The sequence below is a fragment of the Panulirus ornatus genome, chromosome 56 (assembly GCF_036320965.1).
Source record: "Panulirus ornatus isolate Po-2019 chromosome 56, ASM3632096v1, whole genome shotgun sequence".
Taxonomy (NCBI): domain Eukaryota; kingdom Metazoa; phylum Arthropoda; class Malacostraca; order Decapoda; family Palinuridae; genus Panulirus; species Panulirus ornatus.
Genome location: NC_092279.1, coordinates 24981327 through 25000147, shown reverse-complemented (window position 1 = coordinate 25000147; position 18821 = coordinate 24981327). Strand labels below are relative to the sequence as shown.

The following is an 18821-nucleotide window of genomic DNA, read 5'->3' as shown; positions in this document are numbered from 1 at the left end:
CATTTTTTTTTTGTAACATCTTCAAGCTGTATGACCACACAGTATTTATATCAACATTTCAACTTAGTTCATGCCTGCAATATACCACTGATGTACAGACACAAGGCCTACCTGTAATGTTCTTGGGTGAGGTAAAGTTTTCTGTATTTTCACAGTACATGATGCTCTCGTAAAATCCATTGTGTTTTTATCCATTTAATTCTATATTCCAGCATTATAATTGTTTTATGTTTAATGAACAAAAATAGATGCTCTGCAACTAGAAGAAGTGCACAATGCTGTCAACTTATGCAAACAGTATTTTAAGTAGCTGTGTAAATCACTTCAAACATAACACTATAAACATTTTACGGTTACTTTGTGATTACTTCACACTTCATAAACTTTTAACATCTTCATTTACACAATCGTCGGCTTTGACATTATGCCAGTTAAGGGAATAACAATTTAAGTATGAACCAACATTACATGTAAAACTATCACCTCTCTACCTACCTTCATCATCTCCATGCCCAATATATTTAAAGTGAAACATATACTTACATAAATGATTCTTATAGTTCACTAAAGATACCAACTTTTTCATTCACATAACTCCATGAACGAAATGTTGGTATATCAGACTCTGCCTGCATGGCATTACACTTCAAGTGAAAAAGTCACCTTTGGAAAGGCTGTATCAATGGGTGAGCAGTCTTGCAAGTGAATTTCTCACTCCAAAAAAGTAAACAATATCTGCAACTACTAAGGCTGCACTACCCTCTGGAAAGAGGCCCTGGGTAACACAAAGGTAATCAAAAGATAAAAAAAATCTATTCATATTCAACTCTTCTGCAGCTGGATGACATAATCAGTATATATGATGGGCTCCTTTCAGGAAGTTCTTTGGCAAAACTGAACTTCCAGAGATACAGCCTTACTAATGGTGACTTTTCATTCAAGAGTTGTGCAGAGAAGGGTGGATGTGTTGGAAATGAGGACATGTGGTGTGAGGTGGTTTGATCGAGTAAGTAATGAAAGGGTAAGAGAGATGTGTGGAAATAAAAAGAGTGTGGTTGAGAGAGCAGAAGAGGGTGCTTTGAAATGGTTTGGTCACATGGAGAGAATGAGTGAGAAAAGATTGACAAAGAGGATATATGTGTGCCAGAGGTGGAGGGAACGAGAAGTGGGAGACCAAATTGGAGGTGGAAGGATGGAGTGAAAAAGATTTTGAGCGATCAGGGCCTGAACATGCAGGAGGGTGAAAGGTGTGCAAGGAATAGAGTGAATTGGAATGATGTGGTATGCTGGGGTCGATGTGCTGTCAATGGGTTGAACCATGGCATGTGAAGCGTCTGGGGTAAACCATGGAAAGTTTTGTGGGTCCTGGATGTGGAAAGGGAGCTGTGTTTCAGTGCATTACACATGACAGCTTAGAGAGTGAGTGTAAACGAATGTGGCCTTTTGTCTTTTCCTAGCGCTACCTCGCGGGGGGGAAGGGGGATGATATTTCATGTGTGGCAGGGTGGCTATGGGAATGAATAAAGGCAGCAAGTATGAATATGTACATGTGTATGTATGTAGATGTCTGTGTATGTCTATATATGTATAAGTTGAAATGTATAGGTACGTATATTTGTGTCAAAGAAAGTGTCTCATTCGCTCACATCTATTCCTCTAGATGTCAAGTAATGCATTGAAACCACAGTTGCCTTTCCATGGTTTCTCCTGGTTGCTTCCTGCACCCTGGTTCAGTCCGTTGACAGCATGTGTACCACATCACTCCATTTCACTTTATATCAGGGATGCTTTTCACCCTCTGCATGTTCAGTCCCAAATCATTCAAAATATTTTCCACTCAATTCTTCCATCTCCCATTTGGTGTCACCATTCTCCTTGTCCCCTCCATTACCAAAACATATATCCTCTTTTACGGCTTCTTCTCACACATTCTCCCCAAATGTCTAAACCATTTTAGCACACCCTCTGCAACTCTTACAACTGCACTCTTCTCATTACCACATCTCTCCCTTACCTTTTCATGACTTAATCAAACCATCTCACACAACATATCATCTTCAAGCATTTCATTTCCAAACCATCCACCCTGCTCAGCACATTCTTATCCATAACCAGTGCCTCACATCCATACATCATCACTGGGACTAGTATACTTTTAAAACATAGCCATTTACACCCTCTCAAATAATAATTTCTCTTTCTACACATTCCAAATCATTCCTAGAATCTTCACATCCTCGTCCACCCTATGGCACTTTCAATTCCATGCTTCCATTCACCACTACATCCACTCTTAGGTATTTAGATATATACACCAGTCTCGTTTTATGTGGGATCACTGTATGCTATTTCACTTTTCTGAGGAAACTACTATTACGAATCCCTCTTTTTATGCAGTCAAAATTTGCTAAAATGCACATGGTAAAAAGTTTTCTCTGTATGTTTACTGATTTCCTATATGCAAGGTTTTCACAGAACATATCCCCGGTATAAAGCAAGGGATGGGTGCATTTCTGTTTATTTATAAATGACCCCAATTCCACTTTCTATGAAAGAATCCTTGTGTTGCCTAAAACCTTTCTACAGGTTCCTGCAGCCTAAGGCTGTGCTAAGTAGTAGGGAAGTGTAGACTCCTTTAGAGTAAGTAGTTCTTTGATAATACCTCTTAGAGTAATCATATATAAATAAATAATAGATGGTGCATCATTATTGATAGCTAGACAGCGGATGTGAGTGAATGAAGCCATTTCTTCATCTGTTTCTGGTGCTACCTCATTGATGCAGGAAATAGTGAACACTTATGAAAGAAAGAAAAGGGAAATCTTTGTTCGCTTTAAAGCAAACACTTGATCTAAACAGCCTCTGACACTTCTATAACCCACACTGTTCCTCCCCAATCTGTACATGCCTTCACCCTCTCAATCACTACTTTTCCCATACAGAAGGTACTCTGGACAAACTTATCTTTGAAATCTGAACACACTTTTATCCCCTCTTGCCTTTGTACAATGATTTTATACATGTATTCCACCAATCCTGAAGCACCACACCATTATTGTAACTAACCAAGTAACCTTTACGGCAATATGAGTGAAAGGTCACCCTTGATGAAGCTGTATCATAGTACAGTCTTGTCAAGAACCAGTCACTCCAAAGGAGTTCACCTTTTCCCTGCTACAGAAGCTGCAGGAACTATGTATCTATATCTCTGATGTAACTTCCTTCAGGAACTCCCTCAAGAGGATGGCCACAGCAAAAGAATATCCATAGCTGGTGAACTCCAGTATCACCTCTTAGCCTTTTAAAGTCTCATCTTTAACAGGTCACTGACAGAGGGCAACTCTGGCGGCATCTCCAGAGGCTCCTACCTCAAAATAAGTTCCAGCTGACTACTACTACCTAATGTTCCAACCAATTACTTCTACCTAATGCTCCAACTATTTTGCCAAAAGGTAGGGGTAGCACATGGCATTCACTGCAGCAAAATCTAATGAAGAATGAGTTGTGTGAGTTAAATGTCAAATATTATGTGTTACAAGAAACTGTATGTTTGTAGACAGAATGCCAACAGTACATGTGTGGGTGAGCCAGAAAGAAAAGAACTGTCTGGGTTATAGGAGTGCAACTTAATCAGAGGTGCTGGCTCACTATGCAGCTGGCAGGAGTTCCTGGGAGTAATAATCATTATGGATGTCAATGGGAATGACACTATGAATGGAAATGTTTGAGGGGGAGGGGGGAAACCAGAGGTGTACCATGAAACTTGATGAAAGGGAAAACAAGTATAATGCAGAATAATCTTGCATGATGGAATGCTTCACCCAGCTCCAATGCACTAATGTCAAAAGCTAGTTTTTTCTAGTTTTTTATGTCCATACAGGTATGAAGCAAAAACAGTGAAAATTAACAACTCACTCTTCATATTTGAGACTGATGAAGAGAATTACAAATAAAATGGAGAATGAATTTTTACAAACGTTTATGATCCCAAGAAATTTTCATATGGTATGAATGATTCTGTGGAATTTGTGACCTGAAAACCTAATGGCATTGTAGAGCTTTTCAAACAATCTGGCCATGAGGAATCTTGTCATATGACAAGTGAAGGTTTTGTGAAGATGGATGGTGGTGTAGTTGAAAGTACAAGAGGCAAACTAGGAAAGAGTAAATCATACTGGGCAACAACTACTTCAGATGATGCAAAGTAATGATTCTTTTTCTATCACATGCAATGGAGGTATTTTGTTAGTGACGGTGGATGGGTGACTGGAGACATTAGTCTTGTTAAACAAATCAACTTTGAGAATCTTGGAAAATTCTTAAAAACACCAAATCAGGGCATGTAAAGCGTCTGGGGTAAACCATGGAAAGTTCTGTGGGGCCTGGATGTGGAAAGAGAGCTGTGGTTTCGGGCATTATTACATGACAGCTAGAGACTGAGTGTGAACGAATGGGGCGTTTGTTGTCTTTTCCTAACGCTACCTCGCACACATGAGGGGGGGAGGGGGATGTTATTCCATGTATGGCGAGGTGGCGATGGGAATAAATAAAGGCAGACAGTATGAATTATGTACATGTGTATATATGTATATGTCTGTGTGTGTATATATATGTGTACATTGAGATGTATAGGTATGTATATTTGAGTGTGTGGACGTGTATGTATATACGTGTATGGGGGTGGGTTGGGCCATTTCTTTCGTCTGTTTCCTTGCGCTACCTCGCAAACGCGGGAGACAGCGACAAAGCAAAATAAATAAAGTAAATAAATACCAAAATAGTTTTAAAGCCACTGTTTACTTTAGCACATTATCCTATCAACATGTGCAAGTGAACTGAGAAGCTACTCATCCAATGTAAACAGGATGAGAGCTAATGATAATTTATAATACAAATTTCTAGAATGTGCTGCAATGATAGCAAGTTTTTTATATGATCCTTGTTAAATGGTAGTACAGTTTTATAAAGAATCATTTTCCTTTAAAAAGTTGAAGAACTGTAACTGTATGTAGAACAGTTTACTATGCTTAGAGCTAGAAAATGAAGTCATCTGTTAGAAAAAATTCACAAACAAGATGAAAATTTATTACCAGGTGACAGTTCAATGGTACAGCCATTGATAAAAAAATACAATGCAACATTAATTTACATCTGTAAGAATAAGCTTTATATATATATGAAGAAAACTGCAAAGCTAACTGACAATGCACTACTTTATGTTAAAGTATCTATCACACTTTCATCACTGTACACCTACAAAGAGATGTCTATTACTTTCATTTACCACCCCCAGACAACTACTATTGCCCTCAATCACCTAAAAAGAAATAATGATAGTGTGTCCTTGTTATATATATTTTTGATTCTTCAAAACATGGTAACAATAAATGTACTCAAACCCAGATACCTTGATACATCATTGATTATAATTATTATTATAATTATTATAATATAATTATTATAATTATTATAATAATTATAATTATTAACAGTAATCATCCATACCCTGATTATTCACAAATAAAATCAATATAAAGAGAAAAATTTGGCTAAAGCAAGCATATCAAGCCTCTTACAAACTCATAATGAAACTGAATCAGATTGTGGACATATCACAAACACCAAACGAGAAAGACGAGATTGAATGAAGAGACAAACAGATGTGAAACATTGCTACTGCTGGCTTTTTGTTGCAAGGCTTGAAAGAACTATTGCCCTGATGTAAATGACTAACTTTATGCAAATTTGCTAAAACAAAAATAAAACTATAACCATTCGTCACCTGTTAAATACTAATTCACAAGTTTCTTAAGTGAGTAATAAGGTAAAATAATGAGGATCAGATTTTGAAAAAAGGCAGATAAATCATCAATAAAACAAATGAAGATTTAGTTTGAATTTATATATTTTGACCTTGCAAATAAAACCAAAATATGTAAAATTCTGTACATATGATAATGGATTCTTATGAATGACCGGAAGTAGTTGGCAGATCCGAATACTGAGGCTTTGAATACATACACATTTAACAAATGGTTTAACTTTTTGGTACGTTCTCATACACAATGCAAAATTTTACAAGTCAGCTGCATTATGTGCAGAGATACTTGGGTTATTAATTTCTTCACCAAGCTGTTCCAACAGTTCTTTTCGGTAATCATCAAAATCACCATCAATTTCATTAATCGTCTGCTCTTCAATTACCCACAAGTTGCAGTCTGTTTCACGAATCAAGCGTTCATCGTGAGAAACAATGATTACACCACCTCTATATTCTGAGATGGCATCAGCAAGGGCATCAATACTCTCAATATCTAAGTTGTTAGTAGGTTCATCAAGAATAAGAACATCAGGAGATGATAAACAGAGCTCAGCCATAGCTACTCGAGCTTTCTGACCTCCTGAAAGATCTTTATTCTTAATGGTATGGGCATGAGAAGCAAGACCAAATGTACCAAGAGCTTTCCTAGCCTTCTCATACTGTAGATTAAATAATCTCATAAGGTATTCTGATGGAGACTCTTCTGCAGTTAAGTGCTCCCCGGAGTGCTGATCATATCGACCAATCTTCAAACGATGGTTTTTCCGCACTTCACCCTCAGTTGGAGCTAACTCACCTAACAGCAATTTTAAGAATGTTGATTTGCCAACACCATTTGGACCTACAATAGCTATCCTACTCTCCATGTCAATACCAAAATCAACAGTCTTGAAGAGTGGTTTGTGGCCCTCATAATTAAAGGTAACATTATACATTCCAAGGATTGGCGGTTGCAAAGGTGGAGGTTCTGGGAAGGAGAACTTAACAATGTAATCCTGAGGTCTTTCAAGTAATTCAGTTGGGCCACTTTCATCCTCATCTTTCTTGTTTTTGTTACGATTCTTTTCCTGCTTGCGAGTAAGCACTTCTTTTGATTTCTTTTCCTGAAAGGATATAAGAAACATACAAGCCTCTTTAGGAAAGTTTAAACCACAATGATACCATAAAGCTATTGCTAGCATTTGATACAAACTATCTTACAACTGGATTTCTAGTGTATAATGCTTAGAATTCCCAGATTTTTTTCTCTTTCTTCCTAATGCTACAACATACATACCTTCTTTCCCATGACATTTCTAATTTCTTCATTACTATATAACTGAGGCAGGTGGCCACTATCATATCATAATAAACATTTTAAAGTCAGTGTAGTAAATATCTAGTTTATGTGCTTTGTATATAGGAAATGAGGTTCTAAAATAAATAATGAGTGCTGAGGCAATGCTGTAAATATTATTGTACAGATAAATGCTACTCACTACAGAGAAAATTCCAGTGAGACATGGCCATAAAAAGTTTCGTGGCATTCATACATGTGTTACTTCAGAGAAAAATATAGATAATTGACAGACAGTTATGTGGATAAAAGTTAAAAGTGCAGAACATTACAAACTGATAATAATCATGTTAGAAAAATGTTTCTGCATTCTTAAAAGAAGGAAATGTGGTGAGGACAGCAATTTTTTCCTATATCACAAACTCTCATGATACAAAAGTACTGTGAAACAATGACCACAGTTCTTAAAAATCAGCAAATTATCTAATATCACACAGCCTAAAAGTATTAATACAATTAAACAATGTGCTTTAAGGATAGGATGTCTGACATACCTAACATAGACAACTGACAACTGAGATTGAAAATAAAGACTTACTGCTTGCTTCTTTGAGGCACCAGAGGCTTTCATCTCTTTGATTCGTCTTTCTTGCTTTTCATATGCCTTTAACTGTTCTCTCCTCTTTTGTACCAACATCTGTAGATACATGACATTTGTAAACAATCAAAAACTTAGGAGCACTCTCCAAAGAGACTTGAATATATGATGTACATTTGTCAATATAAACAAAATAACTTCTCACAACACATGGTAAAATAACTCTTAACACAAAATAACTCCTAACACCTCCACACACCATGATGCAAATGTCACTTCACTATCTAGTCTTAATTAATTTGGACCTGATGCAACTGTCACGTCACTCAAAAGAAAATTCACCAATAAATAAGTAATTCCAATTTACACATGAAATTTTGGCATGTCCTTCCTTGAAGCCTGCTCTCATTTGATAATTCAACACTGTCAAGATATATGGCAACCCTACACCTTGCATATCACAAGTATATCAGTTACCTCCCAGCAGCCATAACAGAGGGTGCTATGAGCTAACTCTCTAAAAAATTTTCTGTAGTCCCTCTCGCACACTCCTGCCCTCCACTGTACAGTAATATTTGCTTGCAAAACTATTTGTAAAATGTTCATGTGTTAATATCAGTTTCTTTGGTACATCTTCAAAAATTTCACTAATTACATTTGTAACTTATTTGTCTGAGCAAGTTTTTTTTTTTTTTTTTTTTTTATACTATTCGCCATTTCCCGCAATAGTGAGGTAGCGTTAAGAACAGAGGACTAGGCCTTTGAGGGAATATCCTCACCTGGCCCCTTTCTCTGTTCCTTCTTTTGGAAAATTAAAAAAAAAAACGAGAGGGAGGATTTCTAGCCCCTGCTCCCTATATATATATATATATATATATATATATATATATATATATATATATATATATATATATATTCTTTTTCATACTATTCGCCATTTCCTGCGTTGAGAACAGAGATATTTCCTTTGAGGGGAATATCCTCACTTGGTCCCCTGCTCTGTTCCTTCATCAGGAAAACTAAAAACGAGAGGGAAGGATTTCCAGCCCCTGCTCCCTTCCCTTTTAGCAGGGCAAGTTGTGCAAGTTGTGTTCCTCAATAATCATAATTATCCCTCTGTGCATATGATACATGTTTTATTCCACTATAAAAGAGATGTGAAGTGTTGAGAAATGTTATAAAAGTGTGTTTTGTTACATCTCAAGATATTTAGGATCTTGCAGCATAACACACCATGTTTGTTCAAACTCATAACAATGGACTACATGCATGCATATGGCCAGAGTCTGGCCATTGTTCTTGATGATGATGACGGTGATGCATTTGCACATTGTGACTCAAACTCTAAGTATTAAACTGAGGACCCTGAATCTGATGGCAGTGACTATATGCTTGAATCTGTCTTGTGTTTTCTGGCTGCTCAGCCCAGAGGTACATAATGGTACATAATGTGTGCACTGGAAAGCGTTTTGCTGACATGGAAGCTTATTTGAAAAGAATTGATAAAAACTCCAATTCTCTTTGAAACAACCAGCAGCAATATGTCCTGGGCGAGAGAGTGTACGAGCCAGCTGCCTGGCTAGGACTGATGCTGCATGGGCTGGCTGTCTTGACAATTACAATAAAACAACAATAGTAACGAGTTGACCAAAGCCAACTACCAGCCTATGGTCATTCGTTATATTACTCTTCACAAATCTGCGACAAAGTCTGGATGAATTTGCACAGATAGTGGCAGCGGAAAACTTAGCCCCTGAACAAGTGTATAATGTTGACGAATCTGCCCTGTTTTGGCGTCGTATGCCATGAAAAACCCTTGCCCAAGGCATTGCGGTGTCACCATCTGGGGTTACTTTTGAAGTAATCTGAAGGTAACAGTAAAAACCTTGTTTAGAAATGTTTTATGCTTTGTTACCGTTTGATAACACAGCAGTATGTATGTGGAATGAGCTGGCAAGACTAGGGGTCAGACATATATTTACATAGGGGTGCCCTTAGGGGTCGATTTCTGTTTTCCAGCATTTTGTGGTCCGGTAATGGCCAGGTCCCATTGTTGCTGAATTAAATAGGTTCAACCTGTACTTTTACATTTTTTCATTTTCTAATTATTCCATTGGCTAGTATAAGTGTCCTGGCATGTTATGGTGATTTTGAAATTTTGCTAGCATATATGGTTTGGCTAAAAGCAATTTCAGAAAAAAATCAATCCTCATATAGTGTGTTGTTTTGCAGCATAAGGAAGTATACAGCAGTATTATCTTTGTAATATTATACTGATAAAATGAAACTATATAACAATCTTACTTTCTTGTGCAATATTAGATGCTTGATAGTTGCATGGGTTGCAGTAGGGTGGGTTGCAGTGGTAGTATGGATAGGAGTAGACCTGTTTCAGTTACTGTACACTATTAACTTCTCCATAATCCATAAATGCTACATACAAATCCATTTGCTTTTCTAAGTATTTCTCACATACATTCTTCAAAGCAAACACCTGATCCACACATCCTCTACCACTTCTGAAACCGCACTGCTCTTCCCCAATCTGATGCTCTGTACATGCCTTCACCCTCTCAATCAATACCCTCCCATATAATTTACCAGGAATACTCAACAAACTTATACCTCTGTAATTTGAGCACTCACTCTTATCCCCTTTGCCTTTGTACAATGGCACTATGCACGCATTCCGCCAATCCTCAGGCACCTCACCATGAGTCATACATACATTAAATAACCTTACCAACCAGTCAACAATACAGTCACCCCCTTTTTTAATAAATTCCACTGCAATACCATCCAATCCTGCTGCCTTGCCGGCTTTCATCTTCCGCAAAGCTTTTACTACCTCTTCTCTGTTTACCAAATCATTTTCCCTAACCCTCTCACTTTGCACACCACCTCGACCAAAACACCCTATATCTGCCACTCTGTCATCAGACACATTCAACAAACCTTCAAAATACTCATTCCATCTCCTTCTCACATCACCACTACTTGTTATCACCTCCCCATTTACGCCCTTCACTGAAGTTCCCATTTGCTCCCTTGTCTTACGCACCCTATTTACCTCCTTCCAGAACATCTTTTTATTCTCCCTAAAATTTACTGATAGTCTCTCACCCCAACTCTCATTTGCCCTTTTTTTCACCTCTTGCACCTTTCTCTTGACCTCCTGTCTCTTTCTTTTATACTTCTCCCACTCAATTGCATTTTTTCCCTGCAAAAATCGTCCAAATGCCTCTCTCTTCTCTTTCACTAATACTCTTACTTCTTCATCCCACCACTCACTACCCTTTCTAAACAGCCCACCTCCCACTCTTCTCATGCCACAAGCATCTTTTGCGCAATCCATCACTGATTCCCTAAACACATCCCATTCCTCCCCCACTCCCCTTACTTCCATTGTTCTCACCTTTTTCCATTCTGTACACAGTCTCTCCTGGTACTTCCCCACACAGGTCTCCTTCCCAAGCTCACTTACTCTCACCACCTTCTTCACCCCAACATTCACTCCTCTTTTCTGAAAACCCATACTAATCTTCACCTTAGCCTCTAGAAGATAATGATCAGACATCCCTCCAGTTGCACCTCTCAGCACATTAACATCCAAAAGTCTCTCTTTCGCACGCCTGTCAATTAACACGTAATCCAATAACGCTCTCTGGCCATATATATATATATATATATATATATATATATATATATATATATATATATAGAAGAAGTGGCGAATAGTTTAGAAAAAAAAGAAAAAAGAAGAAAGTTAAGAGTAAATGTGAATAAGAGCAAGGTTATTAGGTACAGTAGGGTTGAGGGTCAAGTCAATTGGGAGGTGAGTTTGAATGGAGAAAAACTGGAGGAAGTGTAGTGTTTTAGATATCTGGGAGTGGATCTGGCAGCGGATGGAACCATGGAAGCGGAAGTGGATCATAGGGTGGGGGAGGGGGCGAAAATTCTGGGGGCCTTGAAGAATGTGTGGAAATCGAGAACATTATCTCGGAAAGCAAAAATGGGTATGTTTGAAGGAATAGTGGTTCCAACAATGCTGTATGGTTGCGAGGCGTGGGCTATGGATAGAGTTGTGCGCAGGAGGATGGATGTGCTGGAAATGAGATGTTTGAGGACAATGTGTGGTGTGAGGTGGTTTGATCGAGTAAGTAACGTAAGGGTAAGAGAGATGTGTGGAAATAAAAAGAGCGTGGTTGAGAGAGCAGAAGAGGGTGTTTTGAAATGGTTTGGGCACATGGAGAGAATGAGTGAGGAAAGATTGACCAAGAGGATATATGTGTCGGAGGTGGAGGGAACGAGGAGAAGAGGGAGACCAAATTGGAGGTGGAAAGATGGAGTGAAAAAGATTTTGTGTGATCGGGGCCTGAACATGCAGGAGGGTGAAAGGAGGGCAAGGAATAGAGTGAAATGGAGCGATGTGGTATACAGGGGTTGACGTGCTGTCAGTGGATTGAATCAAGGCATGTGAAGCGTCTGGGGTAAACCATGGAAAGCTGTGTAGGTATGTATATTTGTGTGTGTGGACGTGTGTATGTACATGTGTATGGGGGGGGGGGTTGGGCCATTTCTTTCGTCTGTTTCCTTGCGCTACCTCGCAAACGCGGGAGACAGCGACAAAGTATAAAAAAAAAAAAAAAAAAAAAAAAAAAAAAATATATATATATATATATATATATATATATATTTTTTATATTTGCTTTGTCGCTGTCTCCCGCATTTGCGAGGTAGCGCAAGGAAACAGAAGAAAGAAATGGCCCAACCCACCCCCATACACATGTATATACACACACGTCCACACACGCAAACATACACACCCATACATCTCAATGTACACATATATATACACACACAGACACATACATATATACCCATGCACACAATTCACACTGCCTGCCTTTATTCATTCCCATCGCCATATATCGCGCAAGGGAGCAAATGGGAACTTCATTGAAGGGCGCAAATGGGGAGGTGATAACAAGTAGTGGTGATGTGAGAAGGAGATGGAGTGAGTATTTTGAAGGTTTGTTGAATGTGTTTGATGATAGAGTGGCAGATATAGGGTGTTTTGGTCGAGGTGGTGTGCAAAGTGAGAGGGTTAGGGAAAATGATTTGGTAAACAAAGAAGAGGTAGTAAAAGCTTTGCGGAAGATGAAAGCCGGCAAGGCAGCAGGTTTGGATGGTATTGCAGAGGAATTTATTAAAAAAGGGGGTGACTGTATTGTTGACTGGTTGGTAAGGATATTTAATGTATGTATGACTCATGGTGGGGTGCCTGAGGATTGGCAGAATGCGTGCATAGTGCCATTGTACAAAGGCAAAGGGGATAAGAGTGAGTGCTCAAATTACAGAGGTATAAGTTTGTTGAGTATTCCTGGTAAATTATATGGGAGGGTATTGATTGAGAGGGTGAAGGCATGTACAGAGCATCAGATTGGGGAAGAGCAGTGTGGTTTCAGAAGTGGTAGAGGATGTGTGGATCAGGTGTTTGCTTTGAAGAATGTATGTGAGAAATACTTAGAAAAGCAAATGGATTTGTATGTAGCATTTATGAATCTGGAGAAGGCATATGATAAGAGTTGATAGAGATGCTCTGTGGAAGGTATTAAAAATATATGGTGTGGGAGGCAAGTTGTTAGAAGTAAAAAGTTTTTATCGAGGATGTAAGGCATGTGTACATGTAGGAAGAGAGGAAAATGATTGGTTCTCAGTGAATGTAGGTTTGCGGCACGGGTGTGTGATGTCTCCATGGTTGTTTAATTTGTTTATGGATGGGGTTGTTAGGGAGGTGAATGCAAGAGTTTTGCAAAGAGGGGCAAGTATGAAGTTTGTTGTGGATGAGAGAGCTTGGGAAGTGAGTCAGTTGTTGTTCGCTGATGATACAGCGCTGGAGGATGATTCATGTGAGAAACTGCAGAAGCTGGTGACTGAGTTTGGTAAAGTGTGTGAAAGAAGAAAGTTAAGAATAAATGTGAATAAGAGCAAGGTTATTAGGTACAGTAGGGTTGAGGAACAAGTCAATTGGGAGGTAAGTTTGATTTGAGAAAAACTGGAGGAAGTAAAGTGTTTTAGATACCTGGGAGTGGATCTGGCAGCGGATGGAACCATGGAAGCGGAAGTGGATCATAGGGTGGGGGAGGGGGCGAAAATCATGGGAGCCTTGAAGAATGTGTGGAAGTCGAGAACATTATCTCGGAAAGCAAAAATGGGTATGTTTGAGGGAATAGTGGTTCCAACAATGTTGTATGGTTGTGAGGCGTGGGCTATGGATAGAGTTATGCGCAGGAGGATGGATGTGCTGGAAATGAGATGTTTCAGGACAATGTGTGGTGTGAGATGGTTTGATCGAGTAAGTAATGTAAGGGTAAGAGAGATGTGTGGAAATAAAAAGAGCGTGGTTGAGAGAGCAGAAGAGGGTGTTTTGAAATGGTTTGGGCACATGGAGAGAATGAGTGAGGAAAGATTGACCAAGAGGATATATGTGTCGGAGGTGGAGGGAACGAGGAGAAGTGGGAGACCAAATTGGAGGTGGAAAGATGGAGTGAAAAAGATTTTGTGTGATCGGGGCCTGAACATGCAGGAGGGTGAAAGGAGGGCAAGGAATAGAGTGAATTGGATCGATGTGGTATACCGGGGTTGACGTGCCGTCAGTGGATTGAATCAGGGCATGTGAAGCGTCTGGGGTAAACCATGGAAAGCTGTGTAGGTATGTATATTTGCGTGTGTGGACGTATGTATATACATGTGTATGGGGGTGGGTTGGGCCTTTCTTTTGTCTGTTTTCCCTTTCGTACCCCCGCAAAAAGGGGAGCAGCGGAAAAAAAAAAAAAAAAATATATTTTATATATATAATATTTTTTATTTATTATGCTTTTTTCGCGCCAAGGATTATGTGTCAGAGGTGGAGGAAACGAGAAGAAGTGGAGACCAAACGGATGGAAAGATGGACGTGAAATAAGGCATATATAATATATAATTAATTATAATATATATAAATTAATAAACTATAATATATATACATTAAAATTATTTTCTTTTTATTATACTTGTCGCTGTCTCCCGCATTTGCGATGGTAGCGAAGGTACAGACGAAAAAGGCCAAACCCCCCCCCCATCTTAATGTATAATACATCCGTCCACACACGCAAATATCATACCTACACAGCTTTCCATGGTTTACCCCAGATGCTTCACATGTCCTTGGTTCAATCCACTGACAGCACGTCAACCCCGGTATACCACATCGATCCAATTCACTCTATTCCTTGCCCTCCTTTCACCCTCCTGCATGTTCAGGCCCCGATCACACAAAATCTTTTTCACTCCATCCTTCCACCTCCAATTTGGTCTCCCTCTTCTCCTCGTTCCCTCCACCTCCGACACATATATCCTCTTGGTCAATCTTTCCTCACTCATTCTCTCCATGTGCCCAAACCACTTCAAAACACCCTCTTCTGCTCTCTCAACCACGCTCTTTTTATTTCCACACATCTCTCTTACCCTTACGTTACTCACTCGATCAAACCACCTCACACCACACATTGTCCTCAAACATCTCATTTCCAGCACATCCATCCTCCTGCACACAACTCTATCCATAGCCCACGCCTCGCAACCATACAACATTGTTGGAACCACTATTCCTTCAAACATACCCATTTTTGCTTTCCGAGATAATGTTCTCGATTTCCACACATTCTTCAAGGCCCCCAGAATTTTCGCCCCCTCCCCCACCCTATGATCCACTTCCGCTTCCATGGTTCCATCCACTGCCAGATCCACTCCCAGATATCTAAAACACTACACTTCCTCCAGTTTTTCTCCATTCAAACTCACCTCCCAATTGACTTGACCCTCAACCCTACTGTACCTAATAACCTTGCTCTTATTCACATTTACTCTTAACTTTCTTCTTTTTTCTTTTTTTTTTTTAAACTATTCGCCATTTCTTCTATATATATACATATATATATATATATATATATATATATATATATATATATATATATATATATATATATATTTTATATTTGCTTTGTCGCTGTCTCCCGCATTTGCGAGGTAGCGCAAGGAAACAGAAGAAAGAAATGGCCCAACCCACCCCCATACACATGTATATACACACACGTCCACACACGCAAACATACACACCCATACATCTCAATGTACACATATATATACACACACAGACACATACATATATACCCATGCACACAATTCACACTACCTGCCTTTATTCATTCCCATCGCCATATATCGCGCAAGGGAGCAAATGGGAACTTCATTGAAGGGCGCAAATGGGGAGGTGATAACAAGTAGTGGTGATGTGAGAAGGAGATGGAGTGAGTATTTTGAAGGTTTGTTGAATGTGTTTGATGATAGAGTGGCATATATAGGGTGTTTTGGTTGAGGTGGTGTGCAAAGTGAGAGGGTTAGGGAAAATGATTAGGTAAACAAAGAAGAGGTAGTAAAAGCTTTGCGGAAGATGAAAGGTTTGGATGGTATTGCAGAGGAATTTATTAAAAAAGGGGGTGACTGTATTGTTGACTGGTTGGTAAGGATATTTAATGTATGTATGACTCATGGTGGGGTGCCAGAGGATTGGCAGAATGCGTGCATAGTGCCATTGTACAAAGGCAAAGGGGATAAGAGTGAGTGCTCAAATTACAGAGGTATAAGTTTGTTGAGTATTCCTGGTAAATTATATGGGAGGGTATTGATTGAGAGGGTGAAGGCATGTACAGAGCATCAGATTGGGGAAGAGCAGTGTGGTTTCAGAAGTGGTAGAGGATGTGTGGATCAGGTGTTTGCTTTGAAGAATGTATGTGAGAAATACTTAGAAAAGCAAATGGATTTGTATGTAGCATTTATGAATCTGGAGAAGGCATATAATAGAGTTGATAGAGATGCTCTGTGGAAGGTATTAAAAATATATGGTGTGGGAGGCAAGTTGTTAGAAGAAGTAAAAAGTTTTTATCGAGGATGTAAGGCATGTGTACATGTAGGAAGAGAGGAAAATGATTGGTTCTCAGTGAATGTAGGTTTGCGGCAGGGGTGTGTGATGTCTCCATGGTTGTTTAATTTGTTTATGGATGGGGTTGTTAGGGAGGTGAATGCAAGAGTTTTGCAAAGAGGGGCAAGTATGAAGTCTGTTGTGGATGAGAGAGCTTGGGAAGTGAGTCAGTTGTTGTTCGCTGATGATACAGAGCGCTGGTGGCTGATTCATGTGAGAAACTGCAGAAGCTGGTGACTGAGTTTGGTAAAGTGTGTGAAAGAAGAAAGATAAGAATAAATGTGAATAAGAGCAAGGTTATTAGGTACAGTAGGGTTGAGGAACAAGTCAATTGGGAGGTAAGTTTGAATTGAGAAAAACTGGAGGAAGTAAAGTGTTTTAGATACCTGGGAGTGGATCTGGCAGCGGATGGAACCATGGAAGCGGAAGTGGATCAGAGGGTGGGGGAGGGGGCGAAAATCATGGGAGCCTTGAAGAATGTGTGGAAGTCGAGAACATTATCTCGGAAAGCAAAAATGGGTATGTTTGAAGGAATAGTGGTTTCAACAATGTTGTATGGTTGTGAGGCGTGGGCTATGGATAGAGTTATGCGCAGGAGGATGGATGTGCTGGAAATGAGATGTTTCAGGACAATGTGTGGTGTGAGGTGGTTTGATCGAGTAAGTAATGTAAGGGTAAGAGAGATGTGTGGAAATAAAAAGAGCGTGGTTGAGAGAGCAGAAGAGGGTGTTTTGAAATGGTTTGGGCACATGGAGAGAATGAGTGAGGAAAGATTGACCAAGAGGATATATGTGTCGGAGGTGGAGGGAACGAGGAGAAGTGGGAGACCAAATTGGAGGTGGAAAGATGGAGTGAAAAAGATTTTGTGTGATCGGGGCCTGAACATGCAGGAGGGTGAAAGGAGGGCAAGGAATAGAGTGAATTGGATCGATGTGGTATACCGGGGTTGACGTGCTGTCAGTGGATTGAATCAGGGCATGTGAAGCGTCTGGGGTAAACCATGGAAAGCTGTGTAGGTATGTATATTTGCGTGTGTGGACGTATGTATATACATGTGTATGGGGGTGGGTTGGGCCATTTCTTTTGTCTGTTTCCTTGCGCTACCTCACAAACGTGGGAGACAGCGGAAAAAAAAAAAAATATATATATATATATATATATTTTATTTATTTATTATGCTTTGTCGCTGTCTCCCATGTTTGCGAGGTAGCGCAAGGAAACAGACGAAAGAAATGGCCCAACCCACCCACATACACATGTATATACATACACATCCACACACGCCAATATACATACCTATACATCTCAATGTACACATATATATACACACACAGACACATACATATATACCCATGCACACAATTCACACTGTCTGCCTTTATTCATTCCCATCGCCACCTCGCCACGCATGGAATACCATCCCCCTCCCCCCTCATGTGTGCGAGGTAGTGCTAGGAAAAGACAACAAAGGCCCCATTCGTTCACACTCAGTCTCTAACTGTCATGCAATAATGCCCGAAACCACAGCTACCTTTCCACATCCAGGCCCCACACAACTTTCCATGGTTTACCCCAGACGCTTCACATGCCCTGATTCAATCCACTGACAGCACGTCAACCCCGGTATACCACATCGATCCAATTCACTCTATTCCTTGCCCGCCTTTCACCCTCCTGCATGTTCAGGCCCCGATCACTCAAAATCTTTTTCACTCCATCTTTCCACCTCCAATTTGGTCTCCCACTTCTCCTCGTTCCCTCCACCTCCGACACATATATCCACTTGGTCAATCTTTCCTCACTCATTCTCTCCATGTGCCCAAACCATTTCAAAACACCCTCTTCTGCTCTCTCAACCATGCTCTTTTTATTTCCATACATCTCTCTTACCCTTACATTACTTACTCGATCAAACCACCTCACACCACACATTGTCCTCAAACATCTCATTTCCAGCACATCCACCCTCCTGCGCACAACTCTATCCATAGCCCACGCCTCGCAACCATACAACGTTGTTGCAACCACTATTCCTTCAAACTACACATTTTTGCTTTCCGAGATAATGTTCTCGACTTCCACACATTCTTCAAGGCTCCCACGA

General features: G+C 39.7%; 1 protein-coding gene across 2 annotated transcripts in view; it reads right to left on the bottom strand.

Annotated features, from left to right (window-relative positions):
- Window positions 1-5069: 5069 nt before the first annotated feature.
- The window catches only part of LOC139766022 (ATP-binding cassette sub-family F member 1), a 113848-nt gene continuing 100096 nt past the window's right edge, over window positions 5070-18821 (bottom strand). For both annotated transcript variants that reach the window (XM_071694127.1, XM_071694126.1), the window contains 2 exons: window positions 7696-7794; window positions 5070-6924 (listed from right to left, as the gene is read on the bottom strand). In XM_071694127.1, the coding sequence (XP_071550228.1) occupies window positions 6076-6924; window positions 7696-7794 (948 nt within the window). In that variant the 3' untranslated portion in view covers window positions 5070-6075. The remainder of the gene's footprint in view (window positions 6925-7695; window positions 7795-18821) is intronic.